Raw genomic sequence first — 27,974 nt, forward strand, 5'->3', positions numbered from 1 at the left:
TATATTAAAGTTATTGTCCTAAGGACTTTTAAGGAATAAAGTGTCAACTGATTTAAAAGATTTATTGTATTGAAGTGGTTTCAAATAAATTTTCTATGTTAGAGGGAGGGTTGCATGCGCTTACCACACACTCTTTGTCTGTCCTAATCCACTTTTTATTGTTGTCTCCACTTGTTTTAATTGTTTATTCCCTTAAAAACTTTGATATCACCTTTAATATAACTTAACTGTTGTTCTCACTTTGCATCATTCTGTAGATGATTCACATTTTCAACATCTCTTAATCTGATCTAAACATTTTTAGGCACATACATGTGGTTTCTGTTAATATTATATTTTCTCTGTTTTTCTTTTAGTTTGTGATAATTTTAACCAAACACAACGGGAATAGCACATGGAAGGTCTATCATAAAACAATATGTATCATCAGATGAAGAACACAGCAGCAAGAGGACAAGAATATGTCCCGTGAAATTGTGGTAATAAAATTAGAAGACCATGTGTTCTAAGTAGTAAGTTACAAGTGGATTGGACTTCAGGAAAAACTATCTTGACCAAAAACTTCACCCTGGAGCGGGACAGACACAGGGATGGACAAAACAAACACTGAAAAACATTTTGCCCCTGAGTGATTCATTAAAATCTTTATAATTAATTAACCAGTTGTCTCTCTCTGAAATATGTTTTTTGGAGGTCCTTTTTGTTCTGATCACAAAATGTCACCTACACTGCCCAATGGCCAGTCTTTAATCTTCTAATTTAACAAAAAAGAGAAGGGTTTTTTTTAAAATGTAGTCCTTATGGGGGATTTTTTGTAGAAAAGATTGAATCATCAGCATCTCCTTTGGTGCCAACATTTTTTTTTTTATCATATTTTCCAATGAAATCTTCAAAAATCATGTTCAACTTTTCCTTGAACCAAGTAGTAATTTTTAAGACTTGGCATAAAGCATTTATGGAAGGTCCTCTAGATCTAGGAATGACTTGTCATTTAGGGTTTCAATAAAAAAAAAAACAGACTTCTAAAAGCAATACAGTACTTTATTGTAATCATATTTTTTTAAAGTCTTCTCTGGTATCACACAGGAAAATGTTTTGAAACGAAAAGGGATTGATGAGTCTATTATAGGTATAAAACCACTAATTCATCGCCCCATTGCTTTCTATGTTAAATTCTGCTATTTCAAGCATTAATGGCTACTTTGTCTTAAGTTCAAACAAAGTGGCATTTATCTCATGTCAAAACTGTACCTTATCTTGACTTGTGGTGAAAGAATCAATATACCTTTAATTGCATATTAGAGCATACTAGTTCCAAGAAGTTTGATAGCACAAAAAACAGTTACTTCTGGTCTCATCTGAACAACAGGCCAAATGTGCCCTCCTATCAAAATTTCATATACTTCTTCATTATTCAAGTAAAACTTTCAACGAGAGTTGATACAAAAACTACCTAAATATTCCCACTATTGACAAAGATATAGCTATGCGTTGGAACTATTTTGTTTAAAATATGTACTACTTTCTTGTATGTTCTTTTCGATCGATCCTGAATTAGTGGATCTATACCTATACTGGAAACCAAATTATCTTTTTTCCTATGTTATTTCATTTGTGTATGTTTTTTTCTACTTCATATTCAGCCCTTTCAATCAAACTCGGCAACAATTTCTATTTCAAGATATCCTTACTATTTTATGTTTTCATATTAGAGGAGATTTACTTTGACACATTTGCAAGTTGCATGAATAAATTGCTGAGGTAAACTTGTTGATTAACACCATATGCTTTCTTCCTAATATTATAACTAATCAGTATCATGTAAAATGTATAGAAATAATAAAATGAAATACATTTTCTTGAATTTTACACAATGCTTTTATGTAGTATACAAATATATGCATGAGTTTCTCCCAATTTCATATAATGACTGTCCACATACAACAACTTCATAAATGATAACTCATCTTTTACAAAAGTGTCTTCAACTGAGTTGACCCAGTCAGCAGTTCTACCTGTTGCATTTGCTAATATTCTGTTATGATGCCTTTTGCTTATCAAGTCTTTTACTTCAATGCCTGTTTGGCTTCCAGATTCTTCATCAATGGCTGTATTAGGTATGTCTCTTTTTTTCTTTTCTAACGAATTAGAATCTTGATTAACAATATCATTTCCTACGATAGTGACGTCAATTGTACTTTTAAGATTACTTCTATCTTTTTTATCTGTTTTTGATGAGTTATCTCCCATTTCAATGTCACTTTCCTGTTTTTGATCATTTTTTTTACTTGTCATTGCAGTGTTATCTGTCTTTGATGGGTTATCTCCCATCTCAATGTCATTTTCCTGTTTTGGATCATTATTTAAACTTATCTTTGAAGAGCTATCTTCCTTTTTTATATCATTTTTCTGTTTCAAGTCTTTTATTGTGTTTTGGAGATCATCTTGTTCAATTTGAGAAGTGTTATCTCCTTTCTTAATATCAATTTCACTTCGGCTTCTAATTGCATTGTTTGTACATTTTGAAGAACCTTTTTCATCTGTCTTAATGTCTTTTTCTTGAATAACATTTTTCTGCTTGGATTTATTTTTCTTAGAAAGAGTTTTTAACAGGAATCGTTCCATTTCAGGACTTGTCAAAAGAACTACATTTCCATCTGGTTTTAGTATTCTTAAAATAAAATAGAAGACAAAAATGAATTCATTGTGATGGCAATCAAACCTTTCCAGAGAATCAGTTGGAGTGTACTTGTCTATTTAAAGTTTGGCAAAGTGTACGGTCACATTAAATAAATACAAAAGCTATTAGGAAATTTTAATTATCCTTGAAAAAAAACCAATCATCCCTTGAAAAAAAAAAATTTATAAAAAGAGAATGAAAATTTTGTGCAAATACAAAATATCCCATAAAATGTAACAGAAATCTTAATGAAAAACTTAGAAATTAGGATAAGTCTGAATAGTGTAGCTAATAAAATGTTCACCTTGTTACTTCATTGAGAAATCTTGTGTAGAACTGTTCAAGATCACAATCAACCTTATGCTGTTTCCCAAATGGAGCATCACACAAAACATGGTCTATGGAACAATAGCGTAGAGGCATCTCTGAAAACATAAAATGCTTTAAAGAATATCATTGCTAAATATTAAAGTTGTACTTTGTGTTAAAATTGAAAGACATAAATCAGGACTATCCTAAAAGAAGGCCAACGCTATCAATAATGCCATCTTTTATTTATACCATACCAAGATTTCTGTAAAAGGAAGTTCATTTTCACCACCATTATAAGTTATATGCAGCTTTCCCCCCTCTCCTTCAAATGAGTGGTCTTCCAAGAGAGAAGGTAAGTGTGGCAATGTATGCACACATGTATCTATTTAAGGCTGTTTTACCAATACCACATTTTGCCCCTTTGTAAAGTCAGGCTTTTGTACTATTTTATTGTTCACTGTTGTTTGTCTTTGTTTAGTTTGTCCACTTGTGCAGAGGTGTTCCTTTGTGTTGTGGTATGTTGCACTGTCCAATATTTCACTTTATCATAGTTATAATTGACCATGAAATATTTCCAACCACGCTGTAGTCTTATTTGTATTTCAAAATAATAAGTTTTCATATTATTGAAACAAGACAGAAAGCATTATTTCAATTATTTTTTGAAAAAAGACACTAGTATTTCACACAGTTTTTGTAATATCCAGAAACAGGCATAACTAATAGAAAATCATGTAAGGGCTGTTCCATCATAACATACATGGTACAAAAAGATGGCACTTTGAAAAAAAACATCTATAGATGAAGTTTTAGCATTTTCTTACATTTCAAATGTATATTTTAGTCTAACACCTATTTATTGTTGAGATTTTCCTGTTTACCCATCGTATTTTTTATGGAGCAGCCCTAATTATATAGCTAAGACAAAGTGCAATAGTAAATAACTAGCATGTTGACTTTTTTAAATAAATTTTGCTTACCTAACACACTACCCTTAAATATATGAATATTGTCAAGTTTGGCAAAGCGAATGTTGTCTGTAGCGAACTTAATCTGGTTATCATCTTTGTCACTGCCAATGTATGTAACAGTCTGTAAAACAAAATTGTAAATGTACTGATAAATGATCGTGTACATTTTTATTGTGTATTTATTGAAATGAGAAGTTGCACAGCATGCCCTCAGTTGTATTTCAAAGTATCAGAGGGTGGCAACTGTAAAGTCCCTACTACTAAATTGGAGGTATTATGAGGTCATTTGAAAATATTTTAAATATTCATTTATTCTCGATTCATTCATTAAAATTTTTCTTTTTAGCTGCATTAGTCAACTAGTCATACATGTCATATTTTCAATAAAACAGTAAGAGTTTTTTCGAAAAATTTGAGATCAATAGATATCTTACTGTAGTTTAAAACATGTACAAAATCAAATTCAATTTCAGCAAACTAATCTACAGTGTGATTTTTGCATCTAATTTATGCTACAAATTTTAGGTGTAATACCACCAAATCATGGTACGTCACATCCGGTTGCATACGAAAGTAGGTCTAAAAAAATATTCCCCTGAATTTGACCGTTGTAGGTAATTAATCCTACATTTTATTGCAGTAAAACTATTTCTGTGTCATAAACATATGTCTTGGGTATTTCAAAACACCATTATTTTTTATTTGTGATTTCTATAGAAAATTTTGTAATCTTGATGTTACATGGTGACTAAACCTTGTACACAGATAGAATAAGGGGAGAAATTTGATTGGTTAACTTCCAATGATGGTTATTTTCTTATATGCAATGAAATGTTATGTGAAACTTTTTCTATAGAACTGGACAGGATAAAACTTTACTCATGCCAAGTATTTCTTTATTTGAAACAAAGATAAATTCTGCACATTTTTTTGAAAAGTGCAGATTTAACATAGACTAATAGGGGAAAATCAATGGTGGTATTACACCATAAGGAAAAGAAATTTGGTAAATTCAGAGAAGCATAGCAGGAAAGAATTTAACTATACCTTATTTTCATGGGCAGACTCCACCAAAATTGTAGCTTTTCCACACATTGGATCCAAAACAATATCACCACTCTGCAAATAATGGAATGTATTAAGTTACTAATTCTGTAAAATTCTGTAATTATTAAGGAACTGAATTTATTTTGTTCTCTCTCAAGTATTGTAACTGTAATGAAAACGTAATGAACACATTGACTTCACAATAACAAGTTATGAAATAATTCTTATTTTATTTACCGTATTTGGGCATGTATAGTCCGCACTTTTTTTCCTTAAATATGTAGTTTGTACAAGGGGTGCGGACTATACACAACTATAGACGGTTTTGGAAATTTATTAAAAAAAATTTTTTTTTTTTTTTTTTTTTTAAATTTCGTTTTTCTGCATCAACAATGTATATTGAAGACGTTTATTGTATTTACTTCATTTAATTCTTATTCTTTTATTCTTTTTTAACTTTTCTTTTCAAAATTGATTATTAAAAATAAAGGTGTGACATCCTGCATAGGTAATCAAGAGAGGTAATTAAGGATTAAATATGGGTGTGTAGCAATTAAATAATGATGTCAAGTTTTAACAGGTGTTAAATATTATAATCCCAGGCAATAAAACAACATGATCAATGAAAAGATTATATAAGATTAAATAGTTTTAAAATTTTGATTACTGCTAAATAATTTAGATAAATGTTTGATCTCTTTTTTCTTTTGTTCCATAATATTCAAATTATTTCTGTTATATTATATATTAGCTTGGACATACTTAGACAAATGTTGATTTTAAAATGAATCTCTTGATTAATAACTACTTATATAAAATTATTAAATATTAACTACCTGATGAAAAGTTCTACAATTTCATTTTTTTATGAAATAAATAAAACATAATTTTTTTTTTTTATAAAATACATGGAGAATAGCTCTCTTTCAATATATTTTTACAGTGAACTAGACTTTACAATATTTTTTTTTATTTTTTTTTTTTTTACAAAACTTTTTTTCTCGATTTTAAGGGGATGTAAAGGGGGTGCGGACTATACATAAATGCGTACTATACACGGCCGAATACGGTAAACAAAAAATAAATGTATTATAAACTACGGTAATTGCATTTGAAGACTACCGTCATAAAGCAATCCATATCAAATTAAATTTGGATGTGCTTGAAGAATACCCTAGGTTTTGCTTCAAAGTATTGAGAAAACCAGACTTAACTAGATGTAACACATTTTTTGTCAGCAAATTATTATATTAAACTTACCTTCAATGGAAGAAGGCTGGACATTATGTAAGATATTGTTGATCTCAAACCAAAATGCTTTATATAACTTCTGTTGGACAGTGGAGATCTTAAACAGTAAACATGTAATAAACATATTAAAGTTAGCTGATGACAATAACACTTTCTATATGATGATATTAGTTTGATTTCAGATTAATTGCAGGAAAAATAGGAACGTAAATGGTAAATTGTTTGTTTCCCCAAACCCGACCCTGCCAAGCCAGGTGTGGGTAGGTAGGTAGGGAAATTATTTTATTTTTCTAAAAAGCTTGAACAATATCTTACAATCCGGCAAGCCAGGAAAACGGAAATGAATAAAATAATATTTGACTCAGTTTTGACAATAAGATTTTATGAGTAGCACTGTTTTTGCAGGGTCGGTTTGGGATTGGGGAAACAAACAATATTTTATTTTAGGCCTTACTGACTCTGAAAGAATAAGTTACAAACAGTCGTTTCTTCTTAAAATTACTCAAATCCCTACAATTTATATTAAAGGTTGAAGCAAACTACCATTACAAAAAATAATGGTGAACCAGCTTGATCAATCGAACACCAAGGGAAATGGGAGATAAATTTACTTTATCTGACTGTGCAGATTAACAATCTTTGACGACTGACTTGAAAAGACATTTACAATGAAGTCAATGCATCAAATATTAAATAAAGCATTGCTTTCAATAATGGTTACAGCAGATTCCATTGAGTGTGTAGCCAAAGGTAATATCTTCGGTAGGCTTGCTTGTTAGCTGAACCGTGAAGTCATTGTTAGGTCATGTAAACTACCCTCCTTTAAGAGTAGACTAGTCCAACAGATATTCAATCTATCTGTCTGTTAGACTAGGCTACTTCAAAAGGAGGGTAGTATACCTGACCTAAAAATAACTTCATGGTTCAGCTAACAAGCAAGCTAACCAAAGATATTGCCTTTAGATACACACTTAATGAAATCTGCTGTAAATGAAAATATGAATTCATGTTCTTGAAAATCAAACATGTCTGATTAACATATTACAATGCTGTATAAAATAAAATCTTACCTCATTATAGGAATTCCTAGCACAACACATTTATCATTGACATGGCAACTGATCTGAAACAAAAAAGACAACATTGAGTGAATAAGTCATTGTACGTATTAACAGATGTGTTGCAATACTAGATACTACACCATATGCCTTTTAGTTCTTAACACCAAAGTATGCAATAGGAAATCTTGAAACTGAACCCTGATCAAAAGTTTTATCTACTTTTATGTGAATAAGGTATTAAGTCTAGGTTAAAGTGTTATATTTTTGTAGGTTGGTCACTTAGGTAAAAAAAAAATATATGTCTGTTTATGGTTACCCGACCAACTATATTTTGAGAGCTGACCCTAACCCATTTAATTAAATTCCATTGTAAAGTGAAAAATAAACTGAACTCTTGTTAAAAGTGAAGATAGTGCTGCCTGGTACATCCCAATGTTCATAATCATGAATATGATAGCTGTTTTAAGGAAATTCGCGACTGGTATGATGAAATAAACATTTTGCCGCCATTGACATTGTTTTCCAATCAATAACAAAGGGAAATAATCCAATCATTTAAAATACAGGTAAGCTCGGCTCATAGACAATTTGGACCACGGGAAGACAGACTGCACAACTCAAAATCATGGCGCAAAAAATAAATGAAAAAATAAAATAAAATGGAAATACCAACCTACCTACCCTATTTATTTAAATGATGTAACCTTAAACAGACATATATATTTGTTTTGCCTTAGTAGGAAAATGGTTGGTGTTTGGTAGCTAAGATTTGAAATCAAAAGTGGTTGTAGTGTCTTTTTTTGTTGTTTTACAATGGCTTTCTTAGGGACGACAACAAAAGATCGATGTAGGATAAAAAACTGAAATCAAATAGTTTGGGGGGGGGGTTCAACATTGCTGCATGTTTTGTAAATTCAAAATCAATTTTACATATATCCATATAGGTAACTCAATTTTTACCAAATGAAGTTAAGAGGGGGGGGGGGGGGGGGGGTTAGTGAAAAACTATGTGAACAAGTGAAACTGCGAGCTACTGCTCACTGATGATACCCTGCCGCAAGTGGGTAATATTAATAGTGTAAAAATATGCAAGTGTTCAGTAAACAGGAAGTTGTCGAGTGATGAATCTGAAAACGCATCATGCAGTATAGCTGACTTATATAAATCCTGAAACCAATTTTCAGAAATCCTTGTATTGTAGGTCTTGAGAAAAATGTGACAAAAATTTTCAACTTGGCTATCATGTGTAAAATCATACAAGTGTTCGGTAAACAGGAAGTTGTCGAGTGATAAATCTGAAAACGCATCACACAGTATAGCTGACTAAGATAAACCCTGAAACCAAATTTCAGAAATCCTTGTATTGTAGTTCCTGAGAAAAATGTGATGAAATTTTTTTAACTTGGCTATCATGTGTAAAATCATACAAGTGTTCGGTAAACAGGAAGTTGTCGAGTGATCAATCTGAAAATGTATCACACGGTATGGCTGACATATATAAATGTTGATACCAAATTATAGAAAGGGTGGATGTGTAGTTCCTGAGAAAAATGTGATGAAAGTTTCATGGGACGGACTGACTGACAGACAGACAGAGGTAAAACAGTATACCCCCCCTCCCCTTTTTAAAGCAGGGTAAAGCCATTTTTTAAAGCGGGGTAAAGCGGGGGTATAATTAAAGCGTGGGTATAATTAAGTTTTTTTTATCCTTCATTGAACTTCTGATGTCATCCCTTAGGCAAACTTGGATGTAACATTTAATCCAGAACTATCAAACACGAGAAGGTGGAATAATTTTAAAATTTTGAAAGAAACTATCATCATTATACCCAATATATTTAATTGTCATTTGGTAGATGAGTTCAGTACTTAATCCAAGCCAACAAAAATATGACCAATTACAAATTGCTTGACAGCAGAACATATTCATCTATATTTGTATTCATACATTACTAATTTTTATATTTTAATCATAAACTTTAAGAAATTTAATCACTACATGAGGCAAAATGATTCATCCTTAAAAAAAATACTTAAGCTAAACTTTATATGGAGCCTCTCAAAAAATAAACAGATATCTTGTAAAGAAAACACTTTACTCACTATATCAATAATATTTACCTCTATATCAGGGTCGCGTAGGTTAACTTTCCAGTTCAGCATATTCTTCAGTTTAGATCCAATGCTTATTTGGAGATCCTTTAAAAATATAAAATAAACTACATGTAAATGTGTTTGGACTTAACAAATGCCCACATTAGAATAAAATGCAAAATTGATCCGTAACTCACCTTTATCCATTAAAAAAAATTACTAAATTAAAGAAATTTCCTGATTTCCAGGGAAGTAATTTGATCAGCACTGAGGTAAAGGGAAGTAATTTGATCATCACTAAGGTAAAGGGATGTTATTGGTTCATAGGGGCAATGGCACTGTTCAATAGTGTACACTCAGATTGTCACTTATCATTTCAAAGTAACATTTTAAAACGAAGACATCACTGCATGTAGACAATGATAATGTTGGCTTTTTTCAAAACTACCTCTACCCTTTTTTATTGGGAAAATATGTTATTTTTATCAAATTTGGTAATTTATAATAAACCATGAATTTGACTGAAACTTCAGTTTGCAGACACCCATTCAAGAATCAAACCCTGCTTTGAAATAAGACCCCTAATTGTCAGTGATGATACCTAAATAAACCATCATGATCAAATCTGCACATATAGTCATTTTAGAAAAATGTATAAATGAGTGTTTTTCAGTTTGAATTCATCCACAATTACTACGGAGACTGCACTGTTTGGGAAAATAGTTGCCTTTTGGGAATAATTTAAAGCCATCTTTTTCAAATTGGGATTCTTCTCCATGGGAAAAAGCCTTTATTCTCTGGTATTCTAAGGCAAAAAAATATCATGGGTACAACTGTTTAAAATACTTCAAAGTATATTTTTTGCAATATATTTGTATATCAAAGTTTAACTTTAACTTAACAGCACATGCAGTTGTGAATAATGATGACATTTTTGTCTTTTTATGTATTTCGCGCATTACCATATCGCATACCTTTACTTTGAAAACCCAGCATGAGGCCATAATAAATAATAGGTTTGTTTGCCCAAACGCTACCTACCCAGAAAAAAGCTGCCTACTCAAATTCTTTTATTGTCCTGATTTGATGAAGTTTTTTTTTAATCAAATAGGCATGAAGACTAATAAACATCTGATACGTAAATTTCTTTTTTGAAAAAAAAAAAGAAAATGCCTACCTACCTACCTACCCACTGTCTCATCCTTTGGGAAGGATTTGGGCAAATCAAAATATTTTTAAGTTTGGCCTGAGAAGCTTCCATTTAATGAAAATTTGTTGTACTTAGTGATATAAAGCATACACATCTCTATCTTTTTATATCATTACCTGAGCATACACATCTCTATCTTTTTATATCATTACCTGAGCATACACATATTTGCCAACTGAGCCTGTGCAACGACAAGTCACTCTAAATGTAAAGTCTAACTTTCCTTTTTTCTTTGCTGGTTCTTCAGGGCTTTCCTTGGTAGGACTACAACTTCTCTTAACTGATTTTGTAGACCTTAGAGATTGTTCTACCTTCAACAAACCATCTTCTGATTCACTTTTCGGGGTTTCTGTCAGTGGATCTTGTTTCTCAGTAACAGACATGCTTAATTTGTCAAGTTCTTTTGTTTCATTGTCATGCTTATCACATTCTGTGTTCTTGATAATATCTGAAGTGTTTTGCTTTTCTACATTATGTAAGTCTGCCTTGTTTGTTTCCATAGAATCAACTGGTTGTATGTCCAATCTATCATGCTGAATATCCATCGGTTCATTTTGCTTTTCTGTGGTGGATGGGCCTTCTTTGTCCACTCCCTTTTCTGTGGTGGATGGGCCTTCTTTGTCCAGTCCCTTTTCTGTGGTGGATGGGCCTTCTTTGTCCAGTCCCTTTTCTGTGGTGGATGGGCCTTCTTTGTCCAGTCCCTTTTCTGTGGTGGATGGGCCTTCTTTGTCCAGTCCCTTTTCTGTGGTGGATGGGCCTTCTTTGTCTAGTCCTGAATTGTTTGTTGTTGTTGACTTGTTGCTTTCTAATTTCTGTGAACAATCAACTGATGTTTTCTCCAAAACCCGAGAACATGTAGAAGTGGATTGATGTTTTGAATCTGGAGAACTCCCATCCATCATGGCTGTGTTCTGTACTTGTAATACCTCACGAGGAATCTGATGAATGATTGGATCATTCCATATCTCAGCATTCATAATAGCACGTCTCACATGAACATATGAAATCCTATCATACTGCTTTTCTACAAAATATGTTATACATGTATATTGTAATCTTAGGGGAAATTATTTAAGAATGAATTGACTGAAAATTATGGTAACTCAAATTTCATATTAGATGGCATTCATTAAATGAATTCAACACATTTCTCTGTGGTTCCAATTCTAAGGCAAAAGTTATCTATTTTTCAAATTCAAATTTCATCTTAGAATTTGCATCGAATTTGGTTTAATTTTGAAATAAATTAATTTAATCAAAATTTCATACAAACATTGTTGCTTATTCATTTTTTGGATTGAGGAAAATGTGAAATTTCATGGATATTTAATTTCTTGGTTTTGACCAAATATGCATACAAAGAGACAATCCTCTATTAAACATTAATTTTGTGGTTTACCTATAGCCATGAATCCAAAAAATCTTGTTCTTATTTTCAAATGATCAAGTCATGGAAGTTCAAGTGGACATAATTGTAAAATAAAATTGAGAATAGAAACAGGGAATGTGTCAAAGAGACAACAACCCAACCAAAGAGCAGAAAACAACCAAAGGCCATCAAAGGTTCAACTTAAACCTATATATATGGAGAACTATTGTGGAGTGTGTCAATAGACAATATTCTTCAAAAATTTAACTAAGTGTCTACAAACTGATGTTCAGTATTGCTAACATCCTTTTAAGAACAATTTGGTTAATAGTAATACCAGTAACAATGGACTGAAATAGAGATAAGAATTTTCAACGGCAGCACAGTTCTTGCATAAATTGACTTTGTCTTGTTATATATTATCCAATTGTAAAAAATGGCATATAAACAGTACTTTAAAGGTTCTTTTTTTCCTTGAAGGTTTGTTTAAGATCTTAAAATGATGAATTTAAAGGCACGCACAATATATGAGGGTTTGGATGGGGTTAAATGATTAAAGAATAATGCCCTTAAAAAATGAAAACTAGAGAATAACAGGCAAAAAAAATGAAGATTAGAGAAAAAAGGGGTTAATTTTTTGAAGATTAGAGAAAAAAGGGTTAATTTTTTAAAGATTAGAGAAAACAGGGGTGAAAATTAAATGTTTTCAGAATAACAGACCCCCCCCATCCAGACCCTCATATATTACAGCAAGGTCAAGATGGTCAACAAGCTGATACTTACAATGATCTATCATTTGCAGTAATAATTGATGGTTATCATGGTTATTTTTTAACTAACATTTAAGTATAGAAATTTGTATATCAAAACTTGTGAAATTTTTTCGCCTTGTTCCAACCATGTCAAAAGTATACCTACTTTTATTTATTTCTCGTATTGTCTTCCAATCCAGTTGTAAGATATGTACGAATATTCTTTCTACTGATCTCAGTGTTACAATCTGCTGAATCTGTGAGATATTGGCATCAAAATAAACTTTACCATCAGAGACATCAATCTATATAAATGAGAAAAAAAAAAATATCTGGGAATTCTATCATATTCAGTCCAAACAAAAAAACTGTGAGCACTGAATTTTCAAAGAATTCAATAAAATAATAGTCTCTTCAAAGAAATCTGTAATATTACCAATGGTTCCAAGGAATGTTAGCATTATTTCTTAAGATAGGCTAGTAAAACTTAAAAAATCGTAATTCTAATAAATAGATTATAGAAAAATAATATTATAAAGAGGACTTTCCAGTGTGTGCTTTTTCCCCTGAAATTTCCTATGTAACACAGTCTGTGCCAAAAACTATTTGAAGCACTAGCCCTATGGGCTAGATAAAAAAAATAATTACTAGCTCGAATTAATATGTACTGGACCAAATAAAATCTGTGTCACCGGTGAGGATCACTTCGTGATCCGAACCAACTAGGGGGTTTTGGGGCATGCCCCCCCCCCCCAAGAAAATTTTGGAATATTAGATGTTAAATCCTGCATTCTGAGGTTACATTTTTGTAACTGGAAGTGTATATAACTTTTAAAAAATATAGAGTTTTTTCTCCATGTAATATAAAAAATTCTACTTTCCTTAAAAAAAACCTTCTCAAAACTGTTGACAAGACTGTTTAAGACTTTTCTTTGAATTTAAGACATACATGTAAAATAAATGTATACATGTAGATATAAACCCCTTGCCATCACATTTTGTTTAAATTAATTTCTCATTCAAATTTGACTTTGGAAGTTAAAGAGATCATCCTTTCTGATGCAGACCAAGAATAGAAGAAAATCAATCAGTTAAAATTTTATTCTTCATAATTTTTCATATTATTTTTCAATTTGCTGAACAACTCCTGTTCAAATACAAATACAGATACAAATTTGCCTCCTTTTCCCTGCTCCTTACAGTAGCTACAAAACATAACTAGATTCTCGTACTGGAGCCAGGGTCAGGAACGACCGTCCGTCCAATGAGTTTTAAATTCTCGGACCCGTTTATCCTCGTATTTTTCTAGCCTCTGTAACTTGGTCGGACTTGAGAGACGGCCTATTTGGTGCCTTTCATGCCATGGTCTCGCACTTTCCGACAGTGAAGCCATGTATATTAAACGATGTTTGTGACCAAAATTATGTGTACACTTTCGAAATGAAAACAAAACTGGTTCCACTTCTTCATAAAATTAAGGGTAACCAGTCACTGAAGTCGTCCTAATAACCAATCCTCTAAAATACACAAGATGTCAAGCGGGCAGTTACGAATTAATATCTTCCGACGCAAAAATGTTCAATGTTTTTTTTATTTTATGTTACGATTATATTTTATTCAGTCTATGCAACATACATGTAAATCAATCAATAATTACCAAAATTTGACATTTTCAAAACCATGGTACTGACCGTTTTCGCTCTTTTTTTTATTTTGAACAATCCGTTATTAGGGAGACCGTCAACACTGGTTTACGGAATTTTTGCAAGGCAAAGAGTATCACTTTATTAATATCGATGGCGTTGAGTTACATTCTGCGTTAACTTACGGTAACAATTAAAAAAGTGCACACAGATATGCACTAGACCGGTCGGACTATCGGCAGTGTATGTTAACTAGTCCGAGCTTATTTAAACTAGACACGGGCTTCAGGCTACCGCTTAACGTCGCAGACTGGTAACAGAAAGAACTGATACACCATATTGATATTTGACGACACTTTGGACACCACAAAGGTCCTTATAAAATTTGACGTCATAATACCAAATATCTGATGCCACAATGGAAACATGATTGTTGTGTGATGTGTCTTGTGTACATATAAATAAGTCAACAATGTATGGTACTCTAATTTGATACATGCTTAACCTATGACACTGTAAAGAGTGTGGTAAAGGGTTATTTTAGTGCAACACGTTTTGCCATTTTCATTTCACATGCAGCTGTGAAAAAGGTTTGTTATTCCGTGTTTCGTGAAATCGGTAAAAGTACCAACATGTGGGAAAATTTTAATTGTTCGTTTAACGAGAAATGACAATTTTATTTCGCATTCATCCATGCATGATGCAGTTGCCCTCCCTTTACACCCCTATGTAAATCTAAGTGTGTTAACATATATGTTTAAAGAGATTTCTAAAAATTATAACTTAATAAGAAATGCATGTAGATAGTTTCTTTGTGTTGTTGTACAATCATAAAATCTTTTAAAATCTTCATATATATACATTTTGTGCTCTCAGTTTTTCCTCTAATTCTGTTTTAATGAACTTTTCTGTTCCTCTTCCTCCAGTGCAATAAAATCTTATCATGTTGGAGATGGAGATGGCGGGAATACGTTGTATATCATATATGACTTTTTCCTTAAATTATATAATACGCTCCATAGAGCTCCGAATGTACCAGGAAGAAAAATACATTGGAAAAAAAACCGGAAACAATCTTCCGGAAATTGCGCATGTCATCTGCTCTGGAATTACGCGCGAAATGGAAAAAGTGTAAACAACGAAAACTTAGAAAACAGACTAGTTATTCAAATGGAACAAAGTATTCACACGGTAATATTTAAAATAGGATTAAACAAAATAACCCATGGTAGCTTTATTTGTTTGTACCAATTTCCCACTTTTTAAGGCTGATTTTAACCTGGAATGCTAAATAATAAATTTACAAAAAAATATTGTTCACAGCACACAGGCACTTGTTTCTGTCCATGGGAAGATCCGTTGATAGTGGGTCTTCTCATGGATAGGACAAATGCCTGTGTCACAGCAGTAGCCAAGAAGCAGTACACTATATCCAGAGGTGGATTAAGGTGGAAAAAAGGGGGGGGCTGCAAGATGTTCAGTTAAAAGATCATGAATTATATTGATATAAAAACTACCAATCCAACATACATCGTTTAAGTTTAATTCCTTCGTATTTCTTATATGGACCATAATTTGCTATTGGGCTCCGTTTCCTATAACTATAGAAAAGTGATAAAATGTGAATTACTGTAAGAAAAGTTGTAACTACATCTAAAGATGCCATTATTTTTATCAACATACAAGTGTATGCTACTCTTCCCTAGAAAAAAAATTAAAATATACGAATTTCAAAGATTCTACAACCATATTTTTGTGTGGTTTCTCACGTTACTTATTGCTTCCGAAGAGCATAACGCTGACTGATTTATAGATAATCGTCATCAGCAAATTTGTAACTTTTGCTTTCAAATATCAAAGAACATCGACCAATAAGAATAGTGAGAAGAAAATGCCGAGAACTATAAGTATTTATGTAGCAGATGTAAGAGCAGAGGCGTGATTTTTGTGTCCGATTTCGTAACGCAATTTTTAGATGATGTAATCTGCTTTGTTGTAATAGAATTCTTAAAAACAATATGCAAATATGAACTCTCGCGAGATGTTCAAACAGGTAAATCCGAGATGATTTACATTCTTGTTTTGATCTTCGTAATAATTAAGTAAGAAAATTACGTTGTCGTTATGCGTTACATTTCACACGAAACAGAAGTCCAGTTATTTATTAAAATTGTTTTTGTCCTTAAGTTCTAACCATTTCCGGTCATACGTGAAACACGTGACTAACATGTGATAACGCCATTACGGCCGGATGTACGAAATACTAGGTCTAAACATTGTTTTTGTTTCCAACGGGATGTTAGCAAACATAATCTGTAGACTTGTTTCGTCTTGTTTAAAAGAGGAAAATACAATTGTCAAAGAGATTGCGCCGATGGTCTGTTATTTTTCCTATGTGCATAATGTTACATACGATCCTGTGTGAAAATAAATGCCCAATGACTTGACAAAATCGATTTCATATTTGACAGACGTTAGAACACACTTCGTTTCCCGATAATGACGTGAAGAGTCCTTGGAAAAATCAATCGACATTACGTCTCTTATCATTGTACCAATGCTCGTTGGATTGATTTAACTTCAGCAGTAAATATTAAAGGATATTTTAGGTGAATAAATATAATTTAATAACAAATACATGTTAATATACCGTTACACTTAGAAGGTACAAAGTTGGAATCCTGTCACAGTTTTTAATTAATATTTTTTATTCAAGTTCTGCAAACACTTATCAGAAACGCAATAAACTTGTCAAAGGAGAAGTAAACCTTTACCATGCATGACTTGAAAGGAAGTACTTTATTGATTTTAGCCCACTAAAGTAGGTTAAAATGTGGAAACCATGTAGATGGTGTACAGGTCACAAGTACATGTATCACATTGTGCCTATTTTAAAGATTTTAATTCCAAGTTAAAAGTTTTTTTCTTTACTGGATTTAAAGAATGTTACATTGCCAATGATTTGGAATTAATTGTATATAACTGGAATATCAAAACCAAATATAAATACATTTTTTTTGCTTAAACATCAAGATACAACGATTATGGTATCCTGTATCAATGGAGAAAATATGGAAAATTCTGAATAAATTGTACTAATTGTTTTCAAAACAAGCACATATTTAGGAGTTTTATAATACTGTTACATTTAAGATGGATTTTAAGAAAAAGTATACTGTTCAGATTATTTTAAGCAGATTTTGCAATAAAATAAAACTAAAAAAATGCTTTCGGTTTCTTATGGTTTCCTGTCAGGTTTAAAAAAAACTTTAATATAACATTGAAAATAGATTTTAAATATTAATATGAAGCAAGTAACACTAGTAATAGTGTTTATTTATGCCTTTTGAATTATATTGTGCAAAATAAAGAAAATGAAGATTGGTTTCCTGTTTGGTTTCATGCCACGTAAACGGTGAATCAAAATGTATTAATTTTTTCTCGAAAAACTCAATTGTTCCATTCATACTATTCTAACACCAACACAACCCACAAAATAAAAGTTAAAATTTTAGAACTTATAAAAAAGGATACAAAAAGAAACCAAAGGCTGAATACCAAATTATGGTCCATATATTATGAGCAAAAAATAACATTAAAGTAACCATGAAGTAGGGAGAAAGGTCCCAGGGTGAATAGACCCGATACCTCAATAATATGTATAATTGTTCAAATGATGATTAAAAAATAAGGACACTGCTATAATTCAAAAAATGTGAATGCCATTTCAAAAGTAAGATGAATTTTAAGGCATTAATTACCTACAATGTACTAATGTATGTATGATATTGTATGGTTAATAATTGTAGGAATCAGATAACATTCATGCAGATGAATTGAAGCTGGAAGACAAAAGTGATAAAGCTGATTCAGGAATGGATGAGGATAGTCAGCCATTTAATGAACAAGGTTAGAACAACGTGGTATCAACTAATAGTATCTTTACTTGAGTGTGTACAAATGAAGTGACTGACATCTATGTCATTTGGTCATGGATGGATTATTGTTTCATTGGCGATAAGCCAGTTCTGGGACACAGTACATGTAGTTAGTTGAATCTGTCATGTGACTTCAATTACCACATGACCAAAATGTAGGCATCGCCACTTCCAAAACATTTTGAACAAATGGGTGAAAATGCTTGATTTTAAACTAAACTTCCCTTCAGTCGTATGGGAATTAAGATTATATACTTGCGAAACATAAATTATTTCTAGACAACCCTGCAGAATGATTATTCTGAAAGTGCTTCAAACTTTGATAGAGCAGGGATACAGCAGGTTTGAGCCAGCTGGACATTTTATATCTGATCCCAATTTTAATCCCTTAAGACATAGTCACAAAAAGCAATTATGGTAATCAGATGGTCATTCCAATGATTGACATTAGATTAAAAAACGATTTTAAACAGAGCTCCAGATAAGAATTCACAAATTGGGGTTTTTACCCACCATTTTCTTAAATAATTGGGTGATAAAGTTTTTTAATTGCATTATCAATTCCAATTCACCCCTCAGGTTAATATCAAATTTGGTTTTTCACCACCAACCTCTTTAATGAATTGGGTTTTTTCATCGACACAATATTGAATATTTAAGCAATATCAACCCCAATTGTTTTCCATCTGAAATATGTTTCTTTCTTTGTTTAGCTGTTTTATTTGGTTTGGGGTTATGGTTAGGGTTATTTGCTAGCTGTTTTATTTGGTTTATTCACTGAGGAGCAGTTGAAGGTTTAAATTGTGTCCCGCTTCAAACATTTTGCTAGTTTTGTATTTTCTCACAAAAACGGATATGTGTATTCACAGGCACTCATCTTATACCTTCATATAATAAATTCTGAACCAGTGCCTGTGTGCATGGTAATGTGTATTTATTAGTTAACCATAAAATGAATAAAAATAGTATATAAACTCTAATTATACTTGAATGATTTTGTTTTATTCAATTTACATAAATCTGGGTTTAGTTGTCTTTTATTTAGAACTTTTGGTTTCTGATGCTTTTAAAACACAGTTTGACGTTAAGTTTATAAGTATTTACAAAAAGGATCATTACAACATATATTTATTTTGAACTTGAAATACAATATACAACAGATGCAGTTATATCTGCCTCATATCTTGATTTATATCTATTAATTGACAATGAGGGTGGGTTGACAGCAAAACGTACGACAAAAGAGATCATTTCAGCTTCCGAATTGTGAATTTTCCATTTCTTTGTAGCAACTTTCCAGCAGCGCCTGCATATGGAGTATATATAATATGAGGAAGGCGCTACCTTAAATGCCAGCTTTATAATGTCCTAGATATTGATTGGTTGTTGGTGGTTTAACGTTCAGTGGCAAATATTTCATGCATGTTCAGAACGAATGTCCAAGGCTACAATAACGTTTTGTTTATATCTAAAATAAAATTATAAGTTCAGATGGAAAATGCTATTTTTCTTGAAAAAAATATTCTGATTCCCAAATTGATGAATAAAAAAGCATAGGACAAAAAAATATTTTGAATCCAGATCTTTGCCAAAAATGATTTTATCTTTCAGATATGCAAATTAAATTTAACTTTTATATATCTAAAAACATAAAAACTTCCCAAACCGCACATGTCAGTCTGTACACAGTATTTTTTAGGTGATAATAAGACTGTTTTTGCCAATTTGTTATGATAAACCTTAATACTAGTGTTAAATTTTGACTAAATAATTTTAAATGATAGCGCTGAAGGGCTTCGGTAAAAAAAAATCTGACTCGAATAAAAACATTTGTATTTCTGATCATCTTCAGTTTGTGAGTTCTACATCAATATCTGACATGTACTATTTAATTCAGAGTCAGTTTTATGTCATTTCTTGCATTTATTTTTTTTGTTACATGTACATAATGTAGCTTACTTTTCAAGTTCTTATATGATAGCAAAAAAAAATTGAGAATGGAAATGGGAAATACAAGCATGTTAAAAAAAACACATTTGGTTTCAGACAATAACTTGAGTTAAGTAAATGGAATTCCATGAAATTTTACCAGGAGGTTCATACACAAAACTCAAAAGGAAGATAAGAATTGATTTTGGGGTTATAGTACATTATTGGAGGTATTTTTATTTTGGGTTTTTCTTCCAAAAATTACCTTATTTACATCAATTATACTCATCTAGTACAGATTTGGCAGGAGATGCACTCAAAATATGGTGTTTTAAACATTTTATCTGTAGTCTGTGCATTTTTCCTATGATGTACATGTACTTCTTGATAATGTTGATGTGAGTATCATGATAAAGAAAATATATTTGGTAACCGTAAGTATATATTCACAATTGACATGCACCAGAGCGAGAAAAGGATCATCTTTCCCTTTAATTCCAAAAATTGATAATGATTTTTTCTCTCTCACAGAAACACATGAGTTATTTGCCGGCAGAGCTCCAGATAAGAATTCACAAATTGGGGTTTTTACCCACCATTTTCTTATATAATTGGGTGATGAAGTTTTTTAATTGCATTATCAATTTCAATTCACCCGTCAGGTTAATATCAAATTGGGTTTTCACCACCGAGCTCCTTAATGTATTGGGTTTTTTCATCGACACAATATTGAAATATTTAGGCAATATCAACCCCTTTTTTTCCCATCTATATGTTTCTTTCTTTTTTTAACTGTTTTATTTGGTTTAGAGTTATGGTGAGGGTTATTTGCTAGCTGTTTTATTTGGTTTATTCACTGAGGAGCAATTGTAGGTTTAAATTGTGTTCCGTTTCAAACCTTTTGCCAGTTTTGTTTTTCTCACAAAAATGTGTTTTCACAGGCACTCGTCTTATACCTTAAAGTTTATATAATAAATTCTGAGACCAGTGCCTGTGTGCATGGTTTGTATATTCATAAATTCTAACCGTAAAATGAATAAAAAATAGTATATAAACTCTTACACTTGAATGCTTTTGTTTTATTCAATTTACATAAATCTGGGTTTAGTTGATTTTTATTTAGAACTTTTGGTTTCTGATGCTTTATCATTTCGTAATTGATTTGGCCTTTCACTTTTTTCAACTGATTTCGATTTTGATGAAACCCCGTGTTTATTAGCAATGTTAACGTTATGGTACGCACACACGCCCGTGCATTTGATGGACGCTTTCTAAAAACACTGGCTGAGTCTTGTTATCATCATAACTTTCCCTCAGCTTTTCAAAAGAAGCCAAAAACATGCTTCTATTCAATATTTTTACCGGACACTCACTTTCGTTTTAATTCAATGTATCATGTTATGATAAATACCGAGCTATGCGAAAAAAATATGACTACATGACACACGCTAATTAGATAAACACCGAGAAGATCGAAATGTTTACAAAAACATGTGTACCTATTGACCAAGGGGAAACTCAAACAGGGACCCATTTCAGGTACTTGATGCAGGGATCTATTTTTAGAACGAGAGGAAATTTCCAATTATAAATATTATAAAAATAGTTTACGCGACGACTTTAAACAGATAAGGGTAAATAACGCAAACGGTAGTCAATAAAAGGGTTGAGAACTCATGGTTTTGGCATATAATTGGGTTTTCCGTTGAATTAATTGGGTTGTTGAACCCTGCAATGGACAATTGCATTGGGTTTTCTAATATTTGTATTGCGTGATAACGCAAATACGCAGCTTATCTGGAGCTCTGTTTAAACTTTACTTTGATATAAATTTGATGTTCGGATGTAAACTGCAAAGTGTGCACATCAGCGTGCTCATATCTGCCTTAGACTCTTTATTTGTGCAAAATGACATTGTCAAAAACTTTACTTTCAATTTTAAAATCACTATAACTGGATGTTGACTTGACAAGGGTAAAACATGGACCATAAACGGATACGTAAAATCCGTGTACGTTTTCAAAGCACGACTGAGTAAAGAAGCTGGTTCGACGTTATTTCTTAAAATACTTGAAATTAACGTTTGATACAGGTATCAATGGTAATTTTAGCATTTTTGAAGAAATGTAGGATGCATAATTAAATTTCCCACCTGTGCACATGCGCACACATGTTCTAGTTCATTCAAAGTAGTACTGACGATTTTTCATTTAAAACCTTTTTAAATTTTTAATCAAATCATGTTGATAAACTAATTTCTTATCATTTTAATCTTTTGGACTAAATCAATTAGATACAAACGGCTGAAATGTAAGAAAATAATTGTGAATAGACCGATCAATTTACACGATGTCAGGTACTGAAAATAGTTTACCTGTCACCTGAACAGGTAGATTTCAGCTGTCCAAAAACTAATTAGCCTTGATTAAAAATTAGAAGGTATTGAAGAAGAGTTGTTTTGATTGTAATTTATCATCATGACACTTTTATGACCGGAAATGTGTGGTTGTTAAAGACAAAAGGTTATGTTAAAAAGATCGTGAATTATGTTAAAATGACTGAAACAGCCTTGATAACAATAAAGAAGATGACCGTTTCATGCTTTGCCCAGCCAGACTTTAACCGGACATTATACAAATGACTGGAATATATGACCGTTTTGGAAGCCCTGGGATACAGGTGCACCTTCTTTCTGGTAAATGATGTCAAATAGGCATGCAAAATGGATGATCTTTTCAGATGAAAGACATGATTCCAGAAATAAATACAGCATTTTTTTACATTATGTTTACGGAACAATGAAAGTTAGTTTACAAGAATTAAGAGATGTGATATAATTTTCAATGAGACAATTATCCTCTAGAAATGAAGTACAAGGACGTAAACAAATAGACACTACACTGCCTTAAACAATATGTAAAACACTCATACTGTATAATTTACCTATAAAAGACGGAATCATAAAAAAATTTAGCTACAATGTGCATTTTGATTTTGTTTACTACCTATTGAAAGAGGAACAAGTTATTTCTTACCAATCAAACTATGGGACAGGCAACCAAAATGACTGACAAATGTGAGCAAATGATTCTTACTTATTTATAGAAATATGTTTATTATGGTAAAGTCTTACATACTTGTACCTACATTACCAAAGTAAAGTTTTTTTCTACTATACAATTTTTTTTAACTCAACTTAATCTCTGATAGGATTTTTTGTAATCTGCTTTTAATGAAGAATTTTTGTGTGTATTTTAAGGTAATGATGATGACGATGAAGAGGAAATCGTGACAAGGAAACCAAAAAATAAGGTACCATCAGTTACATTATAAATATTATATATTAAATAAAAAGTCGTGAGAAATTTATCAGAATTTTTAGAAAAGAACACACTTTGAGTCTTCTAATCATAACATTCATGTACTCTCAGCAAATTTTCTAATATTTTATTGCGAAGCCTATCATACTTTTCCACAGATTCACCTGCAAGTTACCTGTCGATTTAAACTTTTGTAAGTTCTATTGTCCCATCTAACAGATACAACAGGTATTGTTCTCTGTATAGTTTATTCACTGGGACCTTTAAATTTCTTCTAGGAGAAATATATCACTCATTGATTAATTTACCTGAACAAAAAATTGAACTGACAATGCTGGAAATATATGTACAAATAAGTCATTATAAAACTGCATATGATGTTGTATTTATTCAATCAATAACACATTTTCAATTTGTTTGATAGAAACACTGATTTAAAAATTAAAAGTTGATTTCTGATCAAATTTCAACATTTTACCTATTAAAATTTGCTATTTTTTAGTCTGTTCACAAATAAAAACTTAAAATGAAAATGTTTCAATAAAGGTCTTCATAAATGTATTCTTTATAACTGAAGAACCATGAAAAACATGCAGATTCTTTGAAACATAAATGCATGCAGTACTTAAAAAAAATCAGAAATAAACTTTTTATAATTAAATCAGTGCTTATATTGAACAGATTTAATATATATTATTGATATTGAATAAATACTGTATCACATGCAGTTTATGTGGATTATACATGTATTTCAATCAACAGAGAAGATATTTTTTTGGTCAGGCAAATTAATCAATGAGTGATAGATTTCTCCTAGAAGAAATTTAAATGTCCAAGTGAATAAACTACACAGAGAACAATAGCTATTGTATTGATTCAATGGGACAGGTAAACTTGAAAAAGTTTAAATACCTTGGTAAAGAGCAGACGACTCTGTGGAAAACTTTCATTTGGTTCGGTATAATTGTCTACGGCACTAGCCCAGATGGCATTGCATGTTACAAAATCCTCATTTTCATGTTCAACTTGAAAATAAGATTAGAAACCTGTGAAATATTGCACTTAACGATGCCAATAACGACTTTATCATGTAAGTGATCCCAATGCTTGTTTTATTAGAAAAGTGTCCAGATTGATGAGAGATTTTCATAATTGAAGAATCTATTGAAATTAGATGTATGCTTTTACAATCTCCCTGTGGACTAAGAACAAGTCAATATTATGTGTATATTCCAAAACTATATTACAGGTTTTCCTGTGCAATAAATTTTAGGGTAAACAAAATATTTGTGCATCAGATTAGGCCTAAATTAAAATATTGTTTGTTTGCTGTCAGCCGATCGACCCAAAAAAATCGCCGCGATCCAAATAATTTTATTGCCGTTTTTGAAAACATTTTTTTTTTATTCCGGAATTTTGCCGGTAGCGGTTTCGGTTTAGAATCGAGTGCTGATTTCCGGGTTACATAAACTGGATACCGCTCGTATTTACGCTTTGCTCAAAATGTAGTAGTCAGTCGAGGAGGACCAGTTTTAGGGTTACATGCGGTTTTGATTTCCGGTACACAAAGGTGCATTGAAATGTTTCGGGGGTATACAAGTTTATTATTAACTTACAAATAGAACAACACGACACGGAAATCGAGGCATGGAAATTGCATTATGTGCCAGTGTGGAGGAAAGAAATGGCACTTACTCAAAAACAATTATAAAAAACAAAATAATCAAATCATCAGTAAAACAGACATGGGATGACGTCATTGACTATGTGATAGGAACCACAGAAATTAGTGAAGAAGTTGATACTGCCATAGAAAAGGGACATTTAATTTTAAAACCGATATATTCTGATCAAAGTACACGAATTTTAATGGAATGGTCCTTAAGAATACTTGTATAAATGTTAATGTTTTTCTACAATGTTAATAAAAAGTTATTCAATATTTAATGTGCAATTATACTAACTGGAACCCCCAGTTTCTCTGGTGCTGAGAGTGACTGGTTAATGATCCATATGCATTAAATACACAAAGCACTCACCATGCAGTTGTATTACTAAGCCAGAAAGCACACTACAGAGGGTGATTAAGGATTAAAAGGTGCATATATAATAGCAGTGAATAAATCTAGCAGAACACAATAGAGAAAAAAAGAGCAGATATTCACATATAAAAGAATATATTAGAGGTGAAGGTTATAGCAAGTGACACATAAATGCATGCATATGCAGAGATAAAAGATGTACGAGGCTCCCAACATTCATACTATTATATAAACATCCAAAAGTTTTTTCCAGAAAAAAATAAAATAATTTACCTACCTACCTACCCACATAAAAAAATCTGGGTAGGAGAATGGCAAACAAACAATATTTTAATTTAGGCCTTATTAATACTTTAATAAGTTTTAAATGCAAAAAAGCACACGAAGATTCATTATTTATGACTAGTTATCATGTTACAAGCAAATTTATAATTTTATTATTAGAAAGCTATATTTGATGATGACGATGATGATGAAGACAGTAAACAGTCAAACACAGGTTAGTTTACAGCTAATTTCATAAAGCATGTAGAGCAAGACTTTATTTAGCTTGCTTGCATAGTTTTTATATTGTACAAACATTAGGATAACACACAATTAAATTCAAATATTGTATATACAGGTTAAACTATGCCTATATATATTGTTTAAAGATGTCAATCTTATTTACAAAGCTTGCATAAACAATTATACAAACACAGCAAGCAAGCCAACCAAAGTTTTGCTTTACATGCATTAGGAAATTAGCTGTAATATAGAAGGGGTAATAACAAAAGACAGGTTTAAAGAGTGATGCAAGAAATAAACTGAAATGTATTTTAATTTTTTTTTGATATAGTTTTTGTAGTGTTTTAAAGCTTTTTGTAACAAAATATTAAGATCTTCCTTTTAGCAACAAAATTTTAACAAAGCAGAAATTTTATGACTGATTTATAATAAAGACGTTAAAAAGTCCTTAGAAAATATTGTTAAAACAGTGCATAGAATTTTTATTATGATCTATCAGAGTAATAAAACATGGATATCTTTTTCAGAGGAGGGACTTGAACATACAGAAGTGGTACCAACAACTACTTTGAAGGTAGGTGAACAGAAATTGTTCATCATCAATTTTTGGTTGTTCATAAATGCTGTTTTACTTCCATATTGTTCCTATAGAAAATAGCCAAGCAGAAGATGGGTAGCGTCCAAAATTAATTTATATTAAAATAAAAAAAAGTAATTGTTACTTTCGTTTTAAAACTGTTGATTATTTCAATGAAGTATATTATTATTTCCAAGACTTTTTTTAATGTAAATTTGTGAATCCCCCAAAAAAATTGTTCACATCGTTTTAAAGATGGGAGAAATTTTCAAGCCATAAGACTCAATGGCAGTTTGGGATAAGTAAATAACTGTAATCACTAGCCAGTCGAATCCTGCGGTAGCGAGTTCGAAACCCTGATCTGAATGTGCACTTGACTTCAATCTTCATTGACTTGGATTGTCAGTCTTCCTATCTGAGGTTGGTGGTTTTCTCATGGCACTCTGGCTTCCTTCACCTGGAAACTGGCCGTCATAAAATAGCCCAATAGCGGTGCTAAAAAGTGGTGTTAAAAAAAAGTCAAATAAAACCATTCCTAATTTCTAAAAAATATTTATGATTTTATTAAAGATTTTTTATACATACCCCTTAGAATTGATTGCTTATAAGATCAGGATATGATGCACTGGTTAAACTTTTACAGTAGCTTTTAGAACTCACTTGAATTGTTAAAACAATTTTTTTTTTTTTCAGACAGCAGATGCTGTAATGAATGATGAATCAGGTTCAGAACATACTGATGGTTTGATATAACTTATATAATAAATAGAAAGAAATAAATTAAAAGGACAAAAACTGTATAAGTATTAAAGCATTATGGTGAAAAGCATTTTTACATTAAAGAAAACTGTAAATTCTACTGATAGATGAAAAAATAAGTGGAGAATCTTCAGTGCTGGTGTCAGATTAAAATGGACTTCCCACACAATCACCTTCATTCACTTCGTAATATCAACACCAAGAGTGATTAATAACCAAATCACTGTATATACTTTACAATGTATAATTATTTTTTTTTACCTTTTTATCTGGTTTTATAAAGGTTTTAGTGTCCTGAGTGTTTTGGACTACAACATTTCAAACATTGCGATCCTTAATCATGTGTAAGGCTTTTTAAATTTTGTTTCATAAAGAAATATTAATTATAAAAATTTTTGTATCTTCAACAGATTCCACTAGTGATGAAGATGATCATGAACCTTTGTTGTCAACCATAAAGAAAAGGAAAAAGGTAAAAAAAAAAGAACCTACAATTACATTTACTTTTTACA

At 31.5% G+C, this 27,974-nt stretch overlaps 2 protein-coding genes across 3 annotated transcripts in view; one reads left to right on the forward strand and one right to left on the reverse strand.

Moving 5' to 3' along the window:
- Positions 1 to 1,058: 1,058 nt before the first annotated feature.
- Positions 1,059 to 15,442, reverse strand: LOC134711307 (THUMP domain-containing protein 2-like). Of its 2 annotated transcripts, XM_063571839.1 has the most exons (11): positions 15,252 to 15,441; positions 12,914 to 13,052; positions 11,384 to 11,650; positions 10,779 to 11,203; positions 9,444 to 9,521; positions 7,332 to 7,384; positions 6,271 to 6,358; positions 5,011 to 5,082; positions 3,973 to 4,084; positions 2,985 to 3,105; positions 1,059 to 2,671 (listed from the first exon to the last, which is right to left on the reverse strand). In XM_063571839.1, exons 1-11 carry the CDS (start codon positions 15,333 to 15,335, stop codon positions 1,867 to 1,869), a joined length of 2,244 nt encoding a protein of 747 aa, XP_063427909.1. In that variant the 5' UTR covers positions 15,336 to 15,441; the 3' UTR covers positions 1,059 to 1,866. The 2 variants fall into 2 exon arrangements, with proteins under 2 accessions (XP_063427909.1, XP_063427908.1); XM_063571838.1 differs by having other exon boundaries at positions 10,779 to 11,650; positions 15,252 to 15,442.
- Positions 15,426 to 27,974, forward strand: part of LOC134710710 (claspin-like) — a 34,632-nt gene continuing 22,083 nt past the window's right edge. The window contains exons 1-7 of the mRNA XM_063571101.1: positions 15,426 to 15,581; positions 18,200 to 18,299; positions 23,517 to 23,569; positions 26,064 to 26,118; positions 26,654 to 26,751; positions 27,397 to 27,445; positions 27,873 to 27,934. Of these exons, the coding sequence (XP_063427171.1) occupies positions 15,561 to 15,581; positions 18,200 to 18,299; positions 23,517 to 23,569; positions 26,064 to 26,118; positions 26,654 to 26,751; positions 27,397 to 27,445; positions 27,873 to 27,934 (438 nt within the window). The 5' untranslated portion in view covers positions 15,426 to 15,560. The remainder of the gene's footprint in view (positions 15,582 to 18,199; positions 18,300 to 23,516; positions 23,570 to 26,063; positions 26,119 to 26,653; positions 26,752 to 27,396; positions 27,446 to 27,872; positions 27,935 to 27,974) is intronic.

This window comes from Mytilus trossulus, chromosome 3 (assembly GCF_036588685.1).
Source record: "Mytilus trossulus isolate FHL-02 chromosome 3, PNRI_Mtr1.1.1.hap1, whole genome shotgun sequence".
Classification (NCBI taxonomy): domain Eukaryota; kingdom Metazoa; phylum Mollusca; class Bivalvia; order Mytilida; family Mytilidae; genus Mytilus; species Mytilus trossulus.

Excerpts from the sequence above, each read along its gene's own strand:
- LOC134711307 (XM_063571838.1), bottom strand. The coding sequence starts at position 15,335 with ATGATAAGATTTTATTGCACTGGAGGAAGAGGAACAGAAAAGTTCATT. Across the intron at positions 3,106-3,972 it reads ATTTAAGGGTAGTGTGTTAG|AGATGCCTCTACGCTATTGT; the intron begins GTAAGCAAAATT and ends TTATGTTTTCAG. Across the intron at positions 2,672-2,984 it reads TTTCTCAATGAAGTAACAAG|AATACTAAAACCAGATGGAA; the intron begins GTGAACATTTTA and ends TTTTATTTTAAG.